Genomic DNA, 17,083 nt, shown 5'->3' on the forward strand with positions numbered 1-17,083 from the left:
TGTTTTTTTTCTTCTGAAAGCAGAGGGCTAAAACACCCCATTAAACACAATGATTATGCACACTACATTGAATCCTTAAATAATACAGTAAGCATGTTTTATTAATCCATTATCAAAGAGTTTGATGTATTCTAATTTTTTACGGCTAGAGGGGTTAGTTAATTAAAAATTATCTTTGAATATGAATTTTAATGTAATAATTAAAAAATAAAATGATGCTAATTAACATTTAATTTAAGTACACTAATAAATAATTTTTATACCATTATTTAATGATATATTATTTTATAATTAAAACTTATTATTGACAAAAACAATTAATTTTTGTAATGATTTCTTGAATGGTATATTTAAAATAAATTTTAATTAATTAAAAATATAAATATCATTACATTACGGGCTTTAAATTTTAATTATATAATATATCAATTATTAAACGTTTTGCTTATAGTTTATTTTGCCATCATGGTTAGTGTATAGAAATATTTCACCAAGGAATAAAAAGATAAAATTCTGATTTATACTATGATTTCATATTTTCATGAAGAGAATAAAGGTTGAAGAATAAAGCGAGCCTCTGAAACTGATTAAATTGCGTTGTCTGTCTTCATTCCTCCATCTTCGTCCCCTGTCATTTGCAGATTCTTCTCTCTGGATCGCTGATATTCATTCATCTACTTTGTAAGGTTACATTTTTATTTTAAATATTATTTTCCATGTTCCTCTTCCTTATTAATTTTGTTGCAAATTCATTTCTGTGCATGTTCACTACGCTAAGTTCAAAAATGGGAGATCGATGCAATTGCACATGTTAAGGTTTGAAACAAATTGTGATTGCACCCAAGTTTCCAATTTGAATATTGAACACAAAACTGAAACAAAGTTCCGATTTTTGTTGATGGGTTTATTTTTTTTTTATTTTTGGCTTGGATTTTATTCCTGTTTTTTAAATTTCAATAGCAGATTTCATAGTTTTTTTTCCCCTTTTGAAAGAAAAAAAAATCATGGTTGAATGTTATTGGTTGTGTCTATATAAGCTGTGAAGCCAAATTGCTGAAAGATAAAATGTTTGTGTGTATGATACTTATTATGCATGCAGGGATTTGGTAGTGAAGACATCATTAGAGTGATTTGTTATTCGCTTTTTAACCCTACCATTTATAACCTGCGGGAAGCAAGGAAAAAAGCAGCAGAATGAGTAGTACACAGGTGCCAAAGAAAAGAGTGGCATTTGTGCTGATTGATGGGTTGGCTGATGTGTCACTGCCAAGGCTTGGATACAAGACTCCTCTTCAGGCTGCAAAACTGCCCAACTTGGATGCCATAGCATCTGCTGGAGTTAATGGACTAATGGACCCTGTTGAGGTTGGCTTAGCTTGTGGAAGTGACACTGCTCATCTTTCCTTGTTGGGTTATGATCCTAGAGTTTATTATCGTGGCCGAGGAGCATTTGAATCCATGGGGGCAGGATTGGCCATGTCACCTGGTGATATTGCTTTTAAGGTTGGTTAAGAATTTTTGTTTTTTCAAAGCTTACTTTTGTTTGGAGCTTTTATACTTTTTTATCAAGTAATTAATGCATGCTACAGAATCATCCCCTTCCTAGATGGTTTAGGGTATTGGTTTGTTTCAGTTGATGCAAATTTGAGATTGAACCTGCATAGATATTTTTCTCAAATGTTGGTACTTGGTATAGTATAGAAAGATTTTTAGCATATACTAAGCCCTATTGACATGTTTGTTGTCTTCTTTCCTTGCTTTCGTGGATGTGATGACTTAAGATCACAATGATCACAACTCCTCATTTCATAAGTTGTGTAAAGGATTCCATGCTCAATTCTAAGATTTAAGCCATTTAGTATGTCAACTGCTCTCTGTTGTAGAAAAAGAAAAACAAGTGGAAAGAAAATTGATCAGATATTTCAGATTTCTGCCAGAAGGTGATTAGCTCTTTCTGTTGATCTCAAATTTTGGACTTAAAGATAGTCACTTTTGGCACATGTATTTATCATTCAATCACCGTTCACTCATTCCTTCATTCAATTTGGGTTTTATGTCTTTTCTCTGTAATTTATGTAGGGGACTGTTTGATGTTGTGGTTTCTTTTTTAATTGAAAATTTAATCATGGTTTCTTTTGGAATATGATGGTGTGCACAATCCTCTAAATTCTTAGGATAGATAGGAAGCCTAACTTTTCATATTGATAATGCTACTTCAAAAGCTAGTCTTTTTGGTACATAATGGTGCTTCTTGTCTTTCCAAAATTATTCTAGGGGAGACTTGAATAGTCTGGACTTTTGCAGCTTTATTGCAATGCTCTGCCAATACAACTCTGTGACTGGGTGGCATCCGTATTCTGACCTAGTGACTAACATTACAGATAAATTTGTTACATAGATTGTGCTTTCTATCTATGTTATATTTAACTTATTACTTCCTAACCTTTTCTACAAGGGGTATATCTCAAAGTTAGGTCTGCATAGTTAATGTTAATCACTCAATAAAATGATTTCCTGCAGTCAAACTTCGCAACTCTTGATGAGAAAACTGGAATAGTCACCAGTAGGAGAGCCGACAGGCACTTTGAAGAAGAAGGTCCCCTACTTTGTGCTGCCCTGGATGGAATGAAGCTGCCATCTTTCCCTCAATATGAAGTCAGAGTCAGGTGAAGATGCCTAAGGTTGCTATAACATTTAAGGGTTAATCGTTAATGTAGGTAACTGCTTATTATGGGTAATGTTAAGTTTTTAAGGGTTAATTGTTGAGCTCTATCTGGCTTAAAGATTTCATTCCAAAATTTTGAAATTCAGCACTCAAGTAAAATTGACTACTAAAAAAATTTACTAGTTTGGGAACTCAAGATTTATGCAGAGTATATTAACAATTCTTCTCTACCAAAAGAATTAGAAGTACTTCATACGTTTTGGCTATTTTTTTATTAGGTATGCAACAGAACATAGATGTGGAGTGGTTGTTAAAGGACCAAATCTGAGTGGAAATATATCAGGAACAGACCCATTAAAGGACAACCGCTTACTTTTGAAAGCAGAAGCTTTAGATGATTCTCATGAAGCAAGGAACACTGCTGCTGTTGTTAACGAGCTGTCCAAGGAAATAACAAAAATTTTGGTTTCTCATCCTGTGAATGCTAAACGTGCTGCAGAAGGGAAGAACATAGCAAATGTAGTCCTTTTAAGAGGCTGTGGCATTCGAATTGAGGTCTGTTTTTTCAGTTTATTTCTTAATTGATACATTTATGTTTCAAGCAGTGAAGTGATGCTTAAAGGAAAAACCAAACTTTGATACTTCTTAACCCATTTATGTATTCTGCTACTTAAAAGGAAAACACATCAAATATATAGCAATCATTTAAGAATCATTAGAAATAAAATAATATAAACTTGTATCTTTTGCAGTTGAGTTTCCTATCTTTTTAGTATCACAGTATGTTGCTTTTTTATTTTTTAATATTGTTGACTTTCAAAAGGAGGCGACTGTGAGGTTTTGAATTTGGCCACAATAGTGGTTTTTCTGTAACTTCAGCTCTCTCTAAAGACTCCCTAAATACTTGGATAAAAAGTTAAATGGCAGTTGGTCTGTTAATTATATGCTCTGTCTGAGCCAATAAGAATAAACTATAATATGATGAACTGCAGTCAGGGTTATAAATGCCAATGTTTGTCCATGTATTAGCTGAATGCATTTATCTTTATAAACTGTATATTACAGGTTACACCATTTATAAATAGACATGGTTTGCGGCCATGCATGGTAGCTCCAACGAAAATAATTGCTGGCCTGGGCTTATCACTTGGTATTGATATTCTAGATGCTCCTGGAGCAACTGGGGACTATCGAACTTTACTAACATCAAAAGCATCAGCAATAGCTAAGGCACTCTCAGCTCCTTTACAGTCCTGTCCCAGAGTTTTTGTTCCTGGAGAGGATGAGCTTAAAGCAGGCCGGTCAGATGGCTATGACTTTGGATTTCTTCATATTAAGGTCATAATTTTATGACTTTTGGTTTCGTTATCTGCTTTACTATTTGCCTCCTAGCTGTTCCAGAATCCCATTTTTAGATGGACAGTTTTCTACCATCTTTTGGTTGCAATACAGAAATTGAGAAATGTTAAATTGTAAATGAATCTCTGGCCTAATGTAAAGGATATGATGCATATTTCAAACAAATGCCTCCTGTTTAGTGCTGCTGTTGCATGCTCCTCTTGAAGAATGGAAGAATAAAACAGTCAAACGATGATATTGAATCCAGGAAAATTAAAATGGACATACAAAAATTAAGCATTTCTAGACTTAGAATACGACACACTGCAATACAATATTAGAGTTAATTCTTCCATCTTTTACTTAGAATGCTGCTCCTTCATATCTCCTTATCCTGTTCTTGCCTTCTAGGCTATAATTATTTATAAATTTTTGGATTATTTAATTCTGATGAGACCTTATATGGTTTTGCAGGCAATAGATGATGCTGGCCATGACAAGGCGAGCATCCTCAAGGTCAAAGCATTAGAAGCTGTAGATAAAGCCTTGGGGCAGTTGGCAAGGCTTCTCTGGGAGGCAGAATCAACAGGAAAGTTTCAGTTTTTCCTTTGTGTCACAGGAGATCACTCTACTCCAGTAGAATATGGAGATCATAGCTTTGAATCGGTCCCGTTCACAATTTGCCGGTTGAAAGACTTTGTTGGTGCAATTGGGGAATCCACCATTTCCAAAACTTCTCTTGACCCATTTCCTATTCCGAGTGTTAAGTCGGGTGAAGACTTGCTTGATGATTTGGAAACAGAAGAGAGAAGAGACAAATGTTGTCAAGCTTATAGTGGTGATTCGGTTTATGAGCTAAATGAAGTGGCAGCTGCAAAGGGATGTCTGGGGCGTTTCCCTGGGGGAGAAATGATGGGAATTGTAAAGAAATTCCTTAACTTAGATGCGGGAACTGCTTAGCTAGGAAGAGGGAGTGTTATGGCAGTTAATATTTTTCTTTTCTCACTCTGAAATCAAGTGATTTCAAGGTACAAAAATCAAATTTTGATTTTCTGTACTATTTGTAGAATAAGAAGCCTTGTTCTGAAAATAACAATGTAAACTCAACTTAAATAAATTTTTCTCTGTTGTTTTTGCACTCTCGTAGGAGAGTCCTAAAGCTTGATATGAATTCAAAAAATTCATTCTATTATGTGTGGCTTGACATGAAAGAAGTGATTATGCCTATTTAATGAATGTGTTCTTTAGAAATCATTATATTATCTTATAAAGAAAAAAGAAATCATTATATTGGGTTCAAGGATTAGAGGTTTTCTCGTCCTCAATCAAACTATTTACAACTCCCCAAGCGTCATACTTAAAAGACAGGCACAAACGTAAGACATGAGTGGTACAAGGAGTTACTTTGATTATGCAAGACAAAAAAAAAACCAAAAAAAGAGTTTTTGTGAAATTAAATGTATTAGTTTTTGGTTATTAAATTTTCTTTATTAATATTATCTCAAAAGATTTATGCATTTGAATGATGGCATCATTCATGTTTCCCATATAAGCCTGTAAATAAGTACATTTAATATGGAGATTTCCCATTCTTTCCACTTCCAATCTTCTATCATCATTCCCATATAAAAAAATTGATCAATAATAAAAATTGTGACATCATTCAAATTGACCTTAATAAATGTAAATCTACTCCAAAGGTATCATCCATGATGATGTTGAATCTTTTTTATCTTATCAAAATGTTATAAGTGATGAACGAAGTCTATTTTATTATTATTATTTTATTTTATACTTGATCAAATTTATATTTTTAAGTAACTCTACCCAAACCAATTTTTATTACTACGTTTATGTGTTTTGTATTAACACGCAAACAACAATATTATTCCGTTTATCAGTTTATTTCCTTATATTCAATTTCTCTGATTATATTTATGGCCGTTAATTTATATATATGGAAATTGCAACGGAACATTTGAGAATTGAGATGCATCGCATGACATGACCAACAACATCACGTGACCTATTTTGAAATCGGAGACAAGGCACGTGCCACCACACTCATGTCGTATTTTCATTTGATTTGATTTGATTTTTAAACCGGAACCGAAACCGAAACCAAAATCCTCTCTTTTTCAATTTTCCCCTTAGTTTTCTTCTTCTTCTTTTCTGAAATCGAATTCGAAAGTAGCAGCCATGGAAGCGATACTCGTGGATTGTGTGCAGAAGAGTCTTCGGCATTTCATGCACGCCAACGCCATCTTCCTCTGCCAGCGTCTCTGCGCCGAGTTCCCCACCGAGGTATTCAATTTCCTTCAATTTGATTCCTCTGAAACTTCCAGAAAATGGAAATAGAAATGGAAGATTCTCTCCCTCCGTTATAAGCTCCGCAAACTGCACCGTCGTGAGCTCCGAGATCGGTTGCTCTCGGCTTCACCTACTATTTTATTTGATTTAAGTCCATTTCCAAGTTTATGTAGTGGTAGTTGAATTTTTTTTAGAGGATTTGGATTTGGATTCAATTTCCTCTTTTAGCTTCTTGTTTTATCTGGACTTCTCAGATTTCTCCCTCTTTCGTAGTTCATGGTGTAGTAGTACGATTAAATTGGGTTCCTGATGGTAATTTGAAGGTCCAAGTTTATTTTTGGCTCTTTGTTAGTTTTGTAAGAGTAGTGGATTTATACGTGATGGTTTTCCCTCTTCCAAGGTTTGAAGTTGCGTGTGTGCACTGCGTGGTAACAGTGAAAATGTTTCTTTTCATGTGAGTGAGGACTATTTACTACGAGGTGTAGTTGTTTTTGCAAAGAGTTGGAAGATATTTTTGTGCTGCTTTATGAAGAGACTTGTACCTTAAATTGCTTGTACCATACAACAAGTTTGAAGCAGAAATCAATTAAATAAAAAATGTCAATATGAAGTTTGGTCTTGGTTCTTGTAATTTATTATGTTTATTTATATTTTATATTTATGTTTATGTGTGTAAGTGTGAAGTCTAGACTTTGTCTGTTCTTCTAATTTATTATAGATGTTGGCTCAATATTTTTAGGCTAAACAATATTTCTGATACTTTGTTTTAACCTGTTCCGAATGGCGTGGTGTGATCCATGTAGTTGACCTCACCTAGTGGGATAAGGCTTTGTTGTTGTTGTTGGCTCAATATTTTTGAATTGATGTGTATTCTTCTCATTTTTTTATCCTTGTTAGTTGGTTCTTCTTGTTCATTAGTGGTCCTTTCTTTAGCTATATATTGAACATCACTTTCTGAAGGATATCTTTACACTCTTCATAGTATTGTTTGATGACTATTTTTCTTGGATATTATACAGACAAATCTCCAATTGTTGGCTGGATGTTACTTGCAGAATAATCAAGCTTATTGTGCATATCATATCTTAAAGGGTAAGTTTCTTTCAATATTTATGTACCAATCAGTTTGGAATCACATTTCCAATCCTGTTAGTTTTAAATATCACCATTCCTCATCTTCTTCCTGAATTTCTTTTGAATAGACAATGTTTTCTTTCCTTTGTTTGCTATTATCTCATTGCTGTGCCTCTCATTATGTATCTTGTTCTTTTTGTCTTTAATGCTTGAAGGAGCGCAAATGGCTCAATCTCGATACTTGTTTGCGATATCATGCTTTCAGATGGATCTTCTTAGTGAAGCTGAAGCAGCACTGTGTCCTGTTAATGAGCCTAGTGTAGAGGTACAAAGTGTAATTCAAAATATATTTTAAATTAAGAATGATTTTCCAAACTTTTTTAATGGTCTCTAGGTGACCCTAGCATTTTTGTCTCAAATCATTGGTTTATGTTTTTATCTTTCTTATTTTTGTGTATTCTTTCTCAAATTTACTATTGTTGAATGCATTATTCTTGTATGACTTAGTTCTAGCATGATGCTCTGCATTAAGTTGTTCTTTATTATAACTTGTCAATACATTTGCTCGGAGAAGTGGAATGACTACTTAAGTTTTGTTGCTTTCTTCTCTATGTAGGTTCCAAATGGTGCAGCTGGTCATTATCTGTTAGGGCTGATTTACAGGTTGCTAATCAGTCTTACTTACCGTCAAGGGTTAATTGGTTTATCTGAAATTTGCTTATAATATTGTTTGAAAGGGAATGATCTGATCCTGGCTAGATCAGATCATCAGATCATATGCATACATATGATATAAACATCAAAGCAGACATGATTAGAAATTTATATTCACATTCTTGCCTCGTTGTGGCATATGCAAAAGCTACAAGTCCCAAGATGCTAAAAGGAGTTATAGTTACATTACATAATGATGGGAAGAAATGTTAATTAATTGTAGTAAAGTGTTCTAACCACAAAATTCCTGTTATGAAGCTTTTTTTTCCCACCTCAAAGTTCAATAGACACTTAACTATTCACTGCATGAGTTATTCTGTTGACGGTTCTCTTTAAAAAGTAAGGTTTGATTTAGACAATTGTCTTTTGCTACCAGTTCAATAGCATCTCTTTAAAACAGTGGTTGTATTGATTATGTTAAGGACTTTTTTGTACACTTCTATGAAAAAATGGATTATTTGTAATCTGACTTTTCTTGAATAGAAATAATCAAATAACTTTTTGTTGGGAGGACTTAATCAGAAATTCCATTTTTGGATTGAAAATTTTAATCATGTAGATCATACCCAGTAAATTTTACATAAATCAGAAACTGTTTTATACTCCTTTTAATAATACATGATTTGTAGTTTTGTACATTCAAAATATATGAAAATATGATCTGTTCGATTACATTCTTATTGATGTTCTAGTTTTTCTAAGGTTGACATGAAAAATCAAAATGATAGATAGTTGTAATTCAACAATTGAATCTGAAAAGACATTGGATACTGTAACTGGAGTCAATTCCATATATTTGTGTGTGTGTGTGAGTACACATTTATGTATATATGTATGTATGTGTGGATGTCATGCAAGCTTGCCACATTTGATAAATCCACCTTTCTAAATTCTCTTTGGTTGTTATTCTCTTTTTCAGATACACTGACAGAAGGAAAAGTGCCATACATAATTTTAAGCAGGCACTATCAATGGATCCTCTAATGTGGGCTGCATATGAGGAGTTGTGCATATTAGGTTTGTATTATGATATTCAACTTGCTCACTGGGCAAGCTTGCCACCCTCCTTTAAATAGACAATGTATGATATCAGAATAACACAATCAGTTATCATTTAAGCATTCTGTTTGGCTGATGGACTGAAAACTTGAAAAAGTGGCCTTGGATCTTGATGCTTTAGAAATTGATTATATTCCCTTTGCTTTTTTGACTCTTGAGATTTGGCAATATATTCATTTAAACATTTATTGATGTTATGTGTCAAGTTTCACCTTTGTGTGACTTATCCTCATCAATTATCACTATACTGTTTCCTGAATATTTAGGTGCTGCTGAAGATGCAACTGCAGTTTTTGGTGAAGCAGCTGCTCTTTGTATACAAAAGCAATACCTACATTGCACGACCTCTCCTAAGTTGCATTCATCAGCTGAGGATTGTAATATAGTTGACACTAGACACTCTGTCTCAGAAGACACAAGTCCTAGGCAACTGAAGCTCATGCAGGGCATGAAGGATTTTCCCGGAAATCATCATGGGGCATCTATTTTGGGAGGAACTGCTCAACCAAATAATAGTGGTCTGTCTAACATATCATTTTATAACACACCATCTCCAATGGCAGCACAGGTAATTGCATCTAATTTTCATATCATGTACACATTAATGTTTATTAAATATTTTGGATAAGCTTAACTATTCGAGTCATAATTTCTGTAATTTTGATTTTTGAAAATAGTTTGCTACGTTCAGAATCAGAAACATTAGTCAAAAGTGTGCTATTATTCCATAAATATGAATGCAAGTTGCTTGGTTTATTGAATATGTATTTCTTGCCCAATTTTCTTTACAACATTTGATATTTTTTGTTCCCCTCTTCTGTAGTTGTCAGGTGTTGCTCCACCCCCTTTGTGTAGGAATGTGCAGCCTAATGGCCAAAATCTGAGCTCACTTAATGCTGACAGTTCTCCTAAGTCAACAGTGAACTCTACCATTCAAGCCCCTCGAAGAAAGTTCGTGGATGAAGGAAAGTTACGGAAGGTTGGGGACCTTATTGCTATAAGACTTATGCTGTCTACTTCCTGTGCATCACCAAATAAACTGAGCTCCTAGCTTGGCATTTAATGTCTTTAAGCATTGATCTGAAAATTGTCTTTTTAAGAGTCTAAAGGCTTTATATTATACAATGACTCACCTAATGTAAGGACCTTGTTGGTGGGCGAACTTTGAGTACCTCTATAAGCACTTGTTGAGCCTTGAGGTATGCTCTGACCTTGGTGAGCCCCTGAGACACAACTCACCTAAACTTTTTGTAAGCAAAAAAGAAAAAAAAAATTATACAATGACTCAGTGGGGCAAGGCTAGGCTGTTGTTGTATAGAAATTGATTTGATTGAGTAGCTTAATGTAATGTACCATGACAATGTTGGATACTCTTTTTCTTCTGTTTGGGCAGTATTGGTACTGATATGTTAGAGTAAAAATTTTGTTAACGATGAGTAAACTTACAGTCTTCCCTCCAAGCATTTAGTACAGACTACGGAGTGCCCTTCATCATAAGAAAGCCAAGCTTAATTATTGAAACTTTAGTTGACATCACAATTGTTTTATTTAGTCATGACTCATGAGTTTTATTAAACTGCATTTTAATTTATCTTTTGATTTCTTTTTACCATTGGTTCTCATTTATGTGGTTGTAGACTTTTAGCTTGTGTTTGGACTTTGGATTAGTTTATTTTGCTTTCAGGAAATAAAATCTTATGATTGATACTCTCAGTTGGATGCTTGAGTTTTATAGATTGCATTTTATTCTTGTTTTTTCACTTCGTACTGTTTCTTGTACTTTTGTTTAATTGCTTCAGATTTCTGGAAGATTGTTTTCCGATTCTGGTTCTCGACGTAGTTCAAGACTCTCGAGTGATGCAAGTGTAAATGCAAATGCTAATGCAACAGTTGTATCTGGAAATGGAACTAATAACTCATCTAAGTATCTTGGAGGGTCAAAGCTTAGCACTATGGCATTTCGTTCCATGGCAGTTCGTAAAGGGCAGTCATGGGCCAATGAAAATGCTGATGAAGGTGATGGGTTTCTATATATAGCATATCACTATTTTACTGTATTCTTGTGTCTTTTGTAATGTTATACTTTGTAAAGATGATTGTTTTGATGCTGTGGTAGTTAATTCTCTCGTGCAGAAATGCAACCCAGCTAATGATTTTGTATTTGTTTCTGCAATTATCTTCTATGCTATTGCCCTTTCAAAATGATTATAAGAAGCAAAGCTATCAATCCTAGATAGCATTTCAGAATGGCTTACCCCAAAAATGCTATAGCGGGATGGTGGCTACACTGAATATATTGGAGATACTAGATAAATAGTTTATATTCTATAATAATCGATAATTACTGAGTTTGTATAAGTATAGAGTATGGATAATTAAATGATTGATATTGATACTAACATTCAATTTTGATATGTTATATCTATTATTAAATAGTAACCTCATGCTATTTATTCTACTAATCTAGTACTGATATTGTACTTACAAGTTATACTAGCTCTACTAACATAACAAGACTCCTAAGTTCTAGGATCTAGCATGATAATATTAATTCCAAATTTCTAATATGATATATTTTTGAACAGCTAATACTTAATGAGTCCTCCTTTTTGTCTTCAGGGATTCATAATGATGTTCTAGATGATTCTCGCTTAAATGTCACATCAACAACTTCTAGTTCTTCTCCTACCATGGAAGCTAAATCTTATGAGCAAAAAGCAGCAAATTTTCCAATTGGTGGACAAATAGTGAGTGGTTCAAAAGTCATATCTGGTGCTTCAGAAATACTGACCCTTCTTAGAATTTTTGGTGAAGGTTGTAGACTTGCCTACTTGTATAGGTGCCAGGTATTAATTAATTATCATTTCTTGGGAAAAAGCATAATTTGTATTTACCTATTCATTATTATTGTTTATACAAAGAAAGAAATAATGAAATGAACAAGATACCTTTGCCCTTAATTGCATTTAGTTTTCTAATATTTGTTTATTTTTGAAACAGGATGCACTGGATACCTATATGAAACTTCCACATAAGCATTACAGTACTGGCTGGGTTCTTTCCCAGGTAATTTTGGTTGCTCAGCTTGCAATTTCTGGTCTTTCATAGGCTGTGTATTAATTTTGCATTATAGTACATTCAGATTTATGATGCTATATTGCAATGTTTTGTTGGCTGTACCTAGAAAAGAAAGATTTTTCCTTGATGGAGTTACTTTCTTCAGTTCCCTACCTGATGTATTAGCTTTTATTTCTAGTTTCCTAGAATTTCTCATCTTCCGTTGTTGAGATTGTGATCTTTTTCTATCGTCTTGTAGAGTATTAATCAAAATAGTTTTCAAATATTAGAGTGAAACTTTTGACTTTTCTATCGTCTTGTAGAGTATTAATCAAAATAGTTTTCAAATATTAGAGTGAAACTTTTGACTGAAATTATTCTCTCTTGTTCATTATCTTCGTCTTCCTTTCATTGTGCATGGCCATCATCATCTTGTTTCAATCAATTTCTTTATTGGCATAGTTCTGCATGGCACTTGAACTGTTTGATATTTTCAAGATTGTCAAATAATGTTAAAATTTGGGGTCTAGTTGGAAAAGGAGTAAAAGAGAATAGGAATACTGATAAATAGTGAAATTGGATTTATTGATAAATACAAAGCTCAAACACCCAGAGTATGTTTAATTTATATTTGATACTTTCAAGTACTAGTGTAGTACTATCAGCATTCTTGGTGGTTATTGATCTAGAAATTCTTTATGATGCATATCACTGACTTTTTGTAATATGATGCTTGGATGTTTTAAGCAGGTTGGAAAAGTGTACTTTGAATTGGTTGATTACTTAGAAGCTGAGCAGGCCTTTGGCCTTGCTCATCAGATTACACCTTACAGTTTGGAAGGAATGGATGTATACTCAACAGTCCTTTATGTAAGTTTATATTATATTTCATCAGTTTCTATTAATATATCATGTATTGTATAGACAATAATAGAAGTTCTTTGAATTGATGAACTTGGAGGGATTCAGGTGGAGAGGAATGAAAAGATAGAACAAACTCTGGGATAGTAGTGGTGTGTAAAGACGTGTTACAAAACACAATATACAAATAATCCTAATCCTAATTAAATAAGAAAATATATATGAAAATTACTCTTAAGAGATCATCCAAGATATCAAAATATACCAAGGTACAATAATAATTATAAAATGAAATTTTTTCTTGATATACTAAGTTTCTAGCATGAACAGAGCATGTAACTTTTTTTTCCTCTGTTGCCTTTGGCTCAGATTTGTGGTTAGTTCTATTAGTAAAGCCTCTTGGTAGAAAAATCATGCCGTTATCAATGATGGAATATTTATGATACAAGGGAACTGAGGATTAAATCCAAAGAGAGAGTTGATTTCACTTATTAGTCTGATGGACCTTTTGGGGGAAAGTATTATAGTTAATGACAGCCTAACCAGTAAAATTACTCCTGAGAATGTTCGAGGCTAAGGCTTCTCTGATGTTGTAGGCTATTTATATAAATGAATTCCTTGTTTTATGGCACTCATCTACGAATTACAAAAGCACCATGAAAATTGATGTGCGGCATAGCCTTCTAGAGCTATTTTACTTTATTGTCTTTCTTTAGCTTCCTGCTTCTATTTCATGTCTAATTGCTGAATACATATCTGCATGCTTAATGCTTGACCAAAAGACTAACTTATCTCTGGTGCAGCACTTAAAGGAAGATATGAAGTTAAGTTACCTGGCTCAGGAACTGGTTTCAACTGATCGCTTAGCTCCTCAATCTTGGTAGGCTTATTATATTGAACTTCTTTTTGATTATTCAATGTACTGATTTTTATGTTTTCTGTTTTAAAATTGTTTCCCTTAAAGTTATTTCTACTTGCTATTGTCCATAATTACTTTATCAGAGTGGTTCAAACTACATGGCTTTCTGCAGGCATGTATGCATGTGTGTGAGCCAAAACTGTGTTGTATGTTTGCAAGTGCATTTGTTGTTGGCTGATGCCACATTCCAGACATCTATATGATAACATTTGTGTCTATATTCTTAACTACTTCCATTTGAGATACAAAGTCTTCCATATCTTGCCCATTTGTGTATATCACTATTTTTCCTTACATGAGCTATCTTTTTTCAAAAACTTTTCATGAAGTATATTTATATCATTAACATTACCTGCTATTTGGCTGTTCTATTCTGATTATTATCATTTTATCTGGGTTTATAATTGTGGTCGAATGCTCTGGCAGGTGTGCCATGGGTAATTGCTATAGCCTGCAAAAGGATCATGAAACTGCACTGAAGAATTTTCAACGAGCTGTTCAACTGAATCCCAGATTTGCATATGCACACACCCTTTGTGGACATGAGTATGGGAGTCTTTTTGTTTATATTACATACATGAGTGTCTGTATGTCACCTTCTGCAACTTTTTATGGTCTTCTAATTCATTGCTACTTACAGGTATGTTGCACTAGAAGATTTTGAGAATGGAATCAAATGCTACCAGAGTGCGCTCACAGTTGATGCAAGGCATTATAATGCTTGGTATGGACTTGGAATGGTATATCTTCGCCAAGAAAAGTTTGAGTTCTCTGAACATCATTTTCGGATGGCTTTCCATATCAATCCACGCTCATCTGTTATAATGTCATACCTTGGTACAGCTTTGCATGCTTTAAAGGTTAGTCTCTTGTTACACTAATTGTAGTTGTACATACAAATATCAACTACATTTGTCTTTGGCTTGTATTTTGTATCTCGAGAATTCTGAAATTATGTTACACTTGCTATATGCTTGACAGAGAAGCGAGGAAGCACTGATGGTAATGGAGAAGGCTATTTTAGCAGATAAGAAAAATCCCCTTCCAATGTATCAGAAGGCAAATATACTCATGAGCTTGGAAAAGTTTGACGAGGCATTGGAAGTCCTAGAGGAGCTTAAAGAGTATGCTCCTCGTGAAAGTAGTGTCTATGCTTTGATGGGCAGGATCTATAAAAGGCGTAACATGCATGAGAGAGCGATGCTTCATTATGGTATTTCTTTAGATTTGAAACCATCTGCAACAGATGCTGCTGCTATCAAGGTGATTGGCTTCTAACAGCAATCGTTTTGCTCTAAAATGGTCAACAAGTTTCACAATTTACAGTTGCTTATCCTTATGCTTTCTGATTGGTTGGGTGAAAGTTCAGTTACTTTTGTATTTCATAAACTGTTGGCTACTAAGTGTTGGAACTTGTCACATTTACTAATTCAACTTGAAACTTCATCTTTAACAGGCTGCCATTGAGAAATTGCATGTACCAGATGAGATGGAAGACAACTTGTAGCTAGATGTATGAAGTGCAAAGTGCTAACTTGGTGTAAATTACCCGCATTTAAACCCTGATAACAGGGACTTGGCTCTGCTTGTGCTTTCGGCAAAATTGTTCATTGAAGCAGCACAACTGCTTGAGGAGTATTTATTGATGCAGCCATCACATCACGTCCATCTAAGCGACGGATCTCTCTTTCAAGTGACCAGAGTTTTGTAGGAGATTCACATACTAATAGGAGGACATGATGTAACAAAGGTGCCAAGAAGTTCCTATACCTATACGAATAGTTGTGTTAACAAAATCTACGTGTATCATTAGTTAATCCATTCATTTGTTGATAAATCACAGCTTCAGTCTCAACACACTTTCATATTTTTAATTATTTTATAAATAAGATAATTATAACTTAATAAATAAGATTATTGATAAATTGTAAGGATGTGCGTTTTTTGTTGGGATCCAGATAAAGGTTATGAGTGAGAATAATCTAGCATTAATTGACTCACTCATTCACATGTCAGACAATATACATTTTACTAGGTGTGAACAAAAGTTGGATTTAGAAACAAGTAGGAATTGAATTGGGTAAAATAAATTGACTTAGGTTAGTTTGGGTTTTCTTTAGTATTTAGTGTAATTTCTATATGAATTGACACGACTTGGTTAAATTTAGATCAAATTGAGTTGGGTCTCAAGCATGATCATCAAATTCTTAAGTTAACTCGTTAATTCTTACTAGTTTATGAGTTTAGTTATTCTTTATGAGTTGACTCGTGTATAGACTTCTTTTTTAGTAGATTCTGGATAGACTCAATAAACTCTAAGTAAATTCGGTAAACTTTCGAGTTTATCACTTAGTCAGTAAGTTAAAAAAATTAGACTAAAACGTAGGTCATTTTAGGTTGTTTTCTGTATGTTTAGTGTTCAACATACCTTCATTTAATGTGTTATTTCTGAATCAAAAAATTTTCACCTCTAATAACATCAAACTCTTTCTCTAATAACATGAAATCCTTGATGAGAATGATCTACTACTACTATAACATTTGTAAGTTATTATCTAGTAGTGATATATTACTAGACTTGGTTATTTAAGTATTGTGAAACTCATGATTTATTATTTTGTTTTATTATATTGAAATGTTTAATTGATATGTTATTTATATATATTTTATTATTATTTTTATATGAAGTGAATTCTCATGAGTTTACAAGTTAAGTCTATGAAGCTCGCACGAATTTACATAAACTCTTGAATTTGATAACCTTGGTCTGAAGTTTACTTAACAAAATTTGGGGAGGGGGGGATTAGGGGGAAAAAATCATATTAGGCAAAATGTAACATCTTTCATGGTCTATTTTTAATTCAGCTTGAGATTTTTCGATCTAGGAAGAAAGACACACAGTGAGAACTTTGACAATATCAATGAAGAGACAAAAGATCTATCAAAAGAAAACACGGAAGAAAATAAAATTTGTATGTACTTTTATATTGATGAAAGATTTGTTGACCTAGAAGACAACTAGATACCATGGTGAAGCTTTGATGGCGGGGCACTACCATTATGACCTATGATGATGACAACAATGT

At 33.6% G+C, this 17,083-nt stretch overlaps 2 protein-coding genes across 4 annotated transcripts; both read left to right on the forward strand.

The window, feature by feature from the left end:
• The first annotated feature begins 512 nt into the window (after nucleotides 1-512).
• On the forward strand, nucleotides 513-5,195 carry LOC100800946 (probable 2,3-bisphosphoglycerate-independent phosphoglycerate mutase). 3 transcript variants are annotated; one of them, XM_006602933.4, is made up of 7 exons: nucleotides 543-681; nucleotides 779-816; nucleotides 1,100-1,503; nucleotides 2,521-2,666; nucleotides 2,944-3,220; nucleotides 3,731-4,003; nucleotides 4,478-5,195. In XM_006602933.4, the coding sequence occupies exons 3-7, from the start codon at nucleotides 1,195-1,197 to the stop codon at nucleotides 4,961-4,963; spliced, it is 1,491 nt and encodes a 496-aa protein (XP_006602996.1). In that variant the 5' UTR covers nucleotides 543-681; nucleotides 779-816; nucleotides 1,100-1,194; the 3' UTR covers nucleotides 4,964-5,195. The 3 variants fall into 3 exon arrangements, with proteins under 3 accessions (XP_014626640.1, XP_003531905.2, XP_006602996.1); XM_014771154.2 differs by lacking the exon at nucleotides 779-816 and having other exon boundaries at nucleotides 513-681; XM_003531857.3 differs by lacking the exon at nucleotides 779-816 and having other exon boundaries at nucleotides 534-686.
• Nucleotides 5,196-6,089: 894 nt separating this feature from the next.
• On the forward strand, nucleotides 6,090-15,834 carry LOC100802544 (cell division cycle protein 27 homolog B). The gene is made up of 16 exons (XM_003552587.5): nucleotides 6,090-6,307; nucleotides 7,333-7,405; nucleotides 7,603-7,712; nucleotides 8,004-8,050; nucleotides 9,021-9,118; nucleotides 9,427-9,728; nucleotides 9,984-10,139; nucleotides 10,960-11,176; nucleotides 11,780-12,006; nucleotides 12,161-12,226; nucleotides 12,968-13,087; nucleotides 13,882-13,958; nucleotides 14,424-14,543; nucleotides 14,638-14,857; nucleotides 14,979-15,260; nucleotides 15,454-15,834. The coding sequence occupies exons 1-16, from the start codon at nucleotides 6,203-6,205 to the stop codon at nucleotides 15,502-15,504; spliced, it is 2,271 nt and encodes a 756-aa protein (XP_003552635.1). The 5' UTR covers nucleotides 6,090-6,202; the 3' UTR covers nucleotides 15,505-15,834.
• Nucleotides 15,835-17,083: the final 1,249 nt, after the last annotated feature.

Source organism: Glycine max, chromosome 18 (genome assembly GCF_000004515.6).
Source record: "Glycine max cultivar Williams 82 chromosome 18, Glycine_max_v4.0, whole genome shotgun sequence".
In the NCBI taxonomy this organism is placed as follows: domain Eukaryota; kingdom Viridiplantae; phylum Streptophyta; class Magnoliopsida; order Fabales; family Fabaceae; genus Glycine; species Glycine max.